Source organism: Auxenochlorella protothecoides (genome assembly GCF_000733215.1).
Source record: "Auxenochlorella protothecoides strain 0710 unplaced genomic scaffold scaffold49, whole genome shotgun sequence".
In the NCBI taxonomy this organism is placed as follows: Eukaryota; Viridiplantae; Chlorophyta; class Trebouxiophyceae; order Chlorellales; family Chlorellaceae; genus Auxenochlorella; species Auxenochlorella protothecoides.
This window is the reverse complement of record NW_011934252.1, coordinates 2,561-9,600: the sequence shown is the minus strand read 5'-3', so window position 1 is coordinate 9,600 and position 7,040 is coordinate 2,561. Positions and strand designations below refer to the sequence as shown.

General features: G+C 64.6%; 2 protein-coding genes across 2 annotated transcripts in view; both read right to left on the bottom strand.

Annotated features, from left to right (window-relative positions):
* F751_4156 (Putative peroxisomal-coenzyme A synthetase) overlaps window positions 1–3,427 on the bottom strand; it is a gene marked incomplete at both ends in the record, with an annotated part of 8,292 nt that extends 4,865 nt beyond the window's left edge. Inside the window, 7 exons of the mRNA XM_011400498.1 lie at window positions 82–177; window positions 635–737; window positions 1,036–1,838; window positions 2,070–2,142; window positions 2,466–2,789; window positions 3,011–3,088; window positions 3,242–3,427. Of these exons, the coding sequence (XP_011398800.1) occupies window positions 82–177; window positions 635–737; window positions 1,036–1,838; window positions 2,070–2,142; window positions 2,466–2,789; window positions 3,011–3,088; window positions 3,242–3,427 (1,663 nt within the window). The remainder of the gene's footprint in view (window positions 1–81; window positions 178–634; window positions 738–1,035; window positions 1,839–2,069; window positions 2,143–2,465; window positions 2,790–3,010; window positions 3,089–3,241) is intronic.
* Window positions 3,428–4,191: 764 nt separating this feature from the next.
* On the bottom strand, window positions 4,192–5,900 carry F751_4155 (hypothetical protein; the record flags this gene model as incomplete). The annotated part of the gene is made up of 2 exons (XM_011400497.1): window positions 4,192–4,932; window positions 5,832–5,900. The coding sequence occupies 2 exons, from the start codon at window positions 5,898–5,900 to the stop codon at window positions 4,192–4,194; spliced, it is 810 nt and encodes a 269-aa protein (XP_011398799.1).
* Between the last annotated feature and the right edge of the window lie 1,140 nt (window positions 5,901–7,040).

Below are 7,040 nucleotides of genomic sequence, written 5' to 3'. Positions count from 1 at the left end.
TTACGCCCGCGCCTTTCCCTTCCCCCACAAACCTGTAAGGTTGATGCCAGCTGCGTCACGGGGATGCCAATCACGCCGTACACGACCCTGACCCCCAGAGCCTCAGGCTCTTGGCTATGGTGTAGTACCCGTCATTGGGCAAGGCATCCAGGTCCAGGGTCGACCCCCCGACAGCCCCTGCAGCACACAGTGGAGGTGGCGGGGGGGGGGTGGCTGCTGAGGGGCGGGCAAGGACGAGGCGTGGGGGTGGGGTGGGGTGCCCTGCGCAGAGGATGGGATCCCCTTGTATGGACTCGTCTAGGACGAGTGGCAGTGCAGAGCACCACCGTCACGCCATCTCAGGGGCTGGTCCCATCTGGGTGGAGGGGTGTTGAACCCCTGCCCCTCCCAGGTTCTCGAAGCTGGACTCAGACAGGGTATACACCAAGGCAGAGGCGGGAGTGAATCGTTCCATCAAGTTTCAGAGAATGTGGGCCTGGCCCGTGCAGCAGCGCACCAACAGCAGCCAAGGGTAGGCAGGAGCGAAAAGGCAATGGACCCAGCAAGGCCGGTGCCCGACTGGCTTGGCGTGCCTAAACAAACAAACTTGGGGTGCACGTTGCTGCCCGCCTCCCCTCCAGTCATGCCGACGCACCATCCTTGGGCTTGTTGATGAATGCGTCCACCATGAAGCGGCGCTGGATCTTGCCCGTCGCGGTCTTGGGCAGTTCGTCGGTGATGAAGATCTGGGTGGGGATCTGTGGGTAAGAGGCGGGACGAGTGCAAGGGCGTGTGATTGGGGAGGGGGTAGCAGCTTTGGGTAGGTGTGTGAGTATACATTCCACCCCTGACATGCTGCCTCATGGCTGAAGGGTGAAGACAGGCCTGTGTGATGGGATCCTATCGGTCGTTCTTCAAGATTCCCTTTGTGTTGCCAAGGTAGCCAAGGTACTCTCAGGCACAGGCATGCCCATCCCCCAACCGACTTGCCCCCACCACCCCGGCTCCACCAATCGCTTCCCGCTCAACCCAAACCAAAATCTGAGTACCCCGCACCTTGAAGGCGGAGAGACGGGTGCCGACGTGGCGCTTGATGTCCTCCACCGCCCCCTCCCCCAGGCGCTTGCCCTCCTCATTCAGGACCACGGCAGCGGCCACGGTCTCGCCATACTTGGCGTCTGGCGCGGCAAAGGCCACGGCCTCGGCCACCCCCCGGTGGCTCAGCAGCGCGCCGTCCACCTCGATGGGCGAGATCTTCTCGCCGCCCCGGTTGATCAGCTCCTTGATGCGCCCCGTCAGCTGCAGATAGCCCTCTGCATCCAGCCGTCCCTGGTCCCCCGTGTGGAACCAGCCCCCCGCAAACGCCTCCTCGTTCGCGGCGGGGTTGGCGCGGTACCCCGCCGTCACGTTGGGCCCGCGGATGCACACCTCCCCCACCTCCCCCGCGGGCAGCGGGTGGTGGTCGGGCCCCAATATCACCAGTGCGACGCTACCCTGCGCGCGGCCGACCGTGCCGGGGCGGCGCGGGCCATGCTGCGGCAGCGGGTTGCTCGTCATCTGATGGCTGGCCTCAGTCATGGCGTAGGCCTCTAGGACGGGGGCGCCGAAGGCGGCCTCCACCGCCTCCAGCGTGGCGGGGGCCAGGCTGGAGGAGCAGGAGCGGATGACGCGCAGGGGGGGCGGCGCGGCCGTGGGGAAGTCGCGGTCCGCGCGCTGCACCAGAATCTGGTGGATTGTGGGGACGGCGGTGTAGAAGGTGACGCCGTGCGCCGCGGCGTCCTTCCAGAAGGTCCCCGCCGCGAAGCGCCCCTCCGCCGGGAATACCACGCTAGCGCCAGCGGAGAGAGGGGCCAGCCAGCCTGCGCAAGGGGGGGGGCAGGGTGTAGGAGCTTGAAGAGTAGAGGTTGGGGGTGTTTTGCGTGCTCGACGGACTGGGCAGGGGGGTGGCAGAGCCAGGCGACCAAGCAAGTCCTCCGCCCCTGTACCCCTGCCGTCGCCGCAGGGACCGATGCACGCCTGGACATGATGGGCCCCCATGTCACGGACCTGAGGACAGGAATGAGGATGCATATTCATTCCACCCCACTCACCCGCCATCAGGCCGTGGACATGGAACAGGGGCATGGCCAGGAGGGAGACGTCGGCTTCTGTGAACTCGTACGTCTGTTGAGGGTTGCGTAGGGGGGGGGGGGTTCGAGAGCATGTGCTCAGGGGAAAGAGGGCATGGGGAATTGCGATGGGCCGACACTGGACCAAACTGACTTGCCTGAGCACTGGGCAGGTGGAGCCCTCATCCCTGGCACCCCACACATGCAAATGAACTGGACGCTGCCAGCCAGCATGTGGGGGTGTGCTAGAATGCAGGCCCCAGCTTGTGGGCTGACAGGCAGGCGATCACAGGCCCAGACCTTGGGCCTGCATTCTAGCTCGACCAGGTATCCCTGTCAGCAGACCCCGGTGCCACCAGGTGCAGCCCATGACCCCACCTGGCGGATGTTCTCCAGGCTGGCAGTCAGGTTGGCATGGGTGAGGGGCACGCCCTTGGGGCGGGAGGTCGTGCCGGAGGTGTGCAGGAAGAGCGCGACGTCGTCTCCGCGTGGGGGGTCTGCCAGAGCCTCGCCGGCAGGGGCGGTTTTCAGGGCAAACTCCCCGACCCGGGAGGCCAGCTGCAGGACGGGTGCGCCGGAGGCAAAGTCCAGGGTCACGCCGATGGCCGGAGCGACTCCTGCCGCCTCCGCCCCCCTGTTCCCAGAGGCTCCCACAACCACCAAGGTGGAGCCCGCATCCTCCTGGTAGTACTTGAACTCCTCCTGCAGAGGCGAGGGTGGAGGGGGTTGACCGGCTGCAGACATGGGGTGCGAGCCATGCATGGCCAGGCTGGCCGATGGGAGGAGCCACAGGAGGGGTGCCAGCCATGGGAGCAGTAACTCTTCCAAGACTGCATGACACCTTTGCTGGAAATTGCGTCCAGACGGCCACTCAGTCCCAGGTGCCCAAGATGCCCATGGAGTGCGGCACAGCGTCCACATACCTCGTGATAGTTCTGGTTCAGGGGGGCAGCCACAGCCCTGGCGAGGGTCGTGCCCAGGAACGCCACTGCAAACTCGAGCTGCACAGTAATGAGGATGACGGAATGTGTGGGGCATCAGGGACTTCCTAGTCTCTGAGTGTTCCTGATCAAGGCCACCTGGACTGGCATGCGCCACGAGACCCCATGCATGGGCATGAATCATGCATTTAGCCCGACCCTGCCTCGACTTACCGTGTTGGAGTCGACGATGGTGACCAGATCGCTTGGTTGCACCCCACTGGCGCGCAGGCTCTGGGCAAACTGGGTGGCCAGCTCCAAAAACTGACCCCTGGTCAGCTTCTGTCCGCCGCTGCCCACCACAATGGCTGGGCTGTCGGGGGAGCCCCCCAGGACATCGAGCAAGGTAGAACCCGACATGCGCCAGGTATCGCTATGGGTCTCGGGTGCGGGAGGGAAACTTGGGAGAAACTCACAAAGATCGCTGGTAATTCGATTTGTGTCTCACTTCGAGATAGGTTAATTATGTTGGCAACTTTGGGGGATGTCGTAAGCGCACGTGCATGTGGCATGTACCGTCAAAACCCGTTCTGTTGTGTCGCCATTCACCCGGTGAGTGTTCTCGCGGAGCCAGGCAGACGCACAATGGAAGCTGCAGGCGATCCGGCTCGCACCCCCCTCCCCTTCCCCGTGCAACCCCTCGCTTGACGATCGCTGCTGAGGCAATGGCACACTCACAGGCTAGTCAGCGCACAGGCGACTCCAACATGCAAGTGGAGATCTCCGTCCAGCTCAGCGGCAGGCTGGCTTGCAGACAAAAGTCCCTGAGTTTCCTTGGCAGGGCAGGGGACACCACAGATCCTCTACCTGTTCAGGACCTCCAGCAGCTTCTCCTTCACTGCCTCGCCATATCGGGCCGACAGCACGAAGACTCCACCGAATGCAGCCAGGACGCCGATCTCTGTTGACGAGACGAGGAGCGATGGGTTCGCGAGCAGTCAGCCGCAGCAGGGTGGCAGACGGGATCCGCGTGGCCAGCATGCCCCACAGGGCACCGGTTTGGATCCCACAACCAGTGATGTTCTCTGGAGGAGAGTCTGCATGTGGGCCCGGCATTCGACCAAAGCCAGGCCAGGGGCCCTCCCCCCGACACCAACCCCCGACCCGCACCACCCACCAGCAAGTCACAGGGGCAGGATGCCGCGCCGCTTTGCGCTCTGCTTCTGGGCCTGGGACGCGGGGCCGGCGGTGGTGTCCATGCCCTGCAGCTTTGCCGTCGCGGCCGGCACCTCGGTGAGGGCGGGGCGGGCGGGGACCAGGGGTGCCTTGGGTGCCGGCTGGCTGCGCCCTCCCCCAAAAGAGAAGAAGGAGTTGCCGGCCGGAGACGCATCCTCCTCCCGGGCTGCGGGGGAGCGGGCGGCCGGCGCCGCGCCCGCGCCACTGGCCCCCGCATCCCCACTCCCCTGGGAGCCCCTGCCTGCCAGGCCGCCATCGGCCCCCACCTCCAGCACCCCCGACGGCCGCGGCTGCTGGTCCACAGCCTGGGCGCCCCCGCCCTGCTGCGGCCCCTGGTCGAACGCCATCAGGCCGCTGCCGGGGGACGCGGGCATCCACTCCTCATGCTCTGCGCGCTTGGGGGCCGGGGGGGACTGCGGCCCGGCACCCTTGCCTGCCAGGGGAAGCGACGGAGTGGAGGGGGCCGCCGGCGCAGGCTGCTCGCGCGGGGGGTCGGGCCCCTCGGCCTCGGCGTCGGCGGGCGGCGTAGTCGCCGACGGGCCTGCGGGGGCGGGCGTTCCCTGCGTCGCCTGCTGCGGGGCGGGCGCATCGCCGCGACCAAACAGGCCGAAGGGCAGGGAGGGCGCGGGAAAGTCCCTGCGGGTGCCCTTGGGCACGGAGGGAGCCTTGGCGACGGCGGCCTCGTATCGCTGTGGGGGCCAGAGAGGAGGGGACGGACTTTAACGAGGGACACCTTGGGGCCCTCGTATCATTCAAGCCCCGTCTCGCACGCAGGCAACTGCAGTCCCATCAGACGTGTGCCCAGGTGGGCCAGGGCCTTGTCTGTCCAGTCCAAAGGGTGCATCAGGATCTTCAGGGCACCAGGGGTTGGCATGGCGGGTGCTCGACTCGCCTTGGCAGCATCGGAGAGTGTGCTCCCCAGCTGACTGACGAGCGGTGGGTCAGAGCCCGCGTCGGCACCCTGCGCCATGGCTGCGTTCGATGAGGCCAGAATGGCGGCTGCCAGGACACCAGCAGCGGCCCTGCCATCTGCCTGTGGCAGCGTTGTGTTGTTGGTCTCGGCAGGGAGGTCCGACTGGCCCATGCGAGAGGGTTTAGCCCCCACCCCATGCACTAAGCAACATGGTAGTCACAACCCGCCAGAACCTCCGACGGCAAGTGCCCACCCCCTCACAAGGTAGTGACACGCTATGTTGGCATGTGCACGACTCCTGATGCTCCTGGGTCGCAGAGTTGGGGCGCGACGCAGGGGTGCGCATCCCATGGAATGGGAGCTCAAGGCTCGCCCATTCACGCACGATGCGACCGACACCATCAAGCTACAGATCGCTATGAGATGGCTATGGTAATGTGATTGAGAAATGTCGTTGGGCTGCTGTAGCGTGGACCTCCATACCGGATCTGCAACCCCACGCGGATATCCAATCCCTTGGGTCCTCGCGCTCTGTCTGCGGACCCTTGTCGCCATGCGCCATGAGGGGCTCTGAGGACAGTAATCCCACCATTCAAACCCTCGCTGATCCACCCGGAAGTCAAACATGACGAAGAGAGTGGGAAATTTAAGTTTCACTGCGTACATCTGTCGCACCTCGGGCACCTCTTCCTTGTATGTTGCCCCCATAAGGAGTGTGTCGCCCAGATAGGGCTCAGACCGCATCGCACGCTGTGGAGCGCGGTGCAGAGGTACCATGATCACGGCGAAGCGACTGGTGTCAGCTCAACAGGCCACAAACCGCAGGCCCAATCGGTGCTCACTGGAAGTGTCGGGCCGTTGGAGGTCAAGGTATCTTTCTACCCACACAACGTCCCGGCAGGGCACACCCTGAAGACAACCAGCTGCTGGATCGTACCGTCGTTCCCTGCTATCCTTCCGGAGATCAGATCAGTGACGACATGCCCTGCCCTCGGTGGGCAGCTCGTGGGGAATGTTGTCCTGTGACCGTTGCGGGCCGCAGGCGGCACAGCAGCACTCCAGATCGAGCACATTGCGAGTTCTCCCCTCCCTCCTGATCTCCACACCATCACAATCAGCCATGCGTATTGCTCGGCTCCTGTGTCTGGATCCATCACATGCAGCGTGGGGGTTGTGACCGGAAGAGTAGGAGGACTTGTCAAGCTCCAGATCATCTTCAGAGATGACTCATCCTTTACCAAACAGATACGGCGTGACGCATATGTCTACGAGAGCACATTCGTGGTCGCCAGCACTTTGTCACAGGGAGAAATCACCGCATACGTTACCTTCCTGGACGGCGGTACCGCTCAATCTTCGACGATCGACCTAACACCATACCCTTCCCCTCCACTACCCGCCTTGTCCCAACCCCCTCCCTCTCCACCCAGCACTCACTCTCCTCCCAGCCCACCACCTGTGACACCGGGCCCATCGGAGAGTCCACCATAATCCCCCACAAGCCCAATCCCTGGTCCGAGTACACCCCACCCCAGCATTCCCTCACCATCCTCCAGCGGCCCTCCCCCTCCCCATCCTGAGACAAGCATCCCAATCCCACCCAGCAACCGGGCCCCTCCACCTCCCAAAGAGAGCGCCCCTCCTCCACCTGTTGAGACTCCCCCTCACCCGATCAAGAGCGGGCCCCCTCCCCTATCCAAGAAGAGCCCCCCACTCTTGCCCAAGAAGAGTCCCTCACCCTCGCCCAAGAAGAGGCCCCCTCCCTTGCCCAAGAAGAGGCCCCAACCCTTGCCCAAGAAGAGCCCCCCTCCCTTGCCCAAGAAGAGGCGCCAACCCTCGCCAAGGAAGAGCCACCCTCCCTCGCCGAAGAAGAGGCCCCCGCCC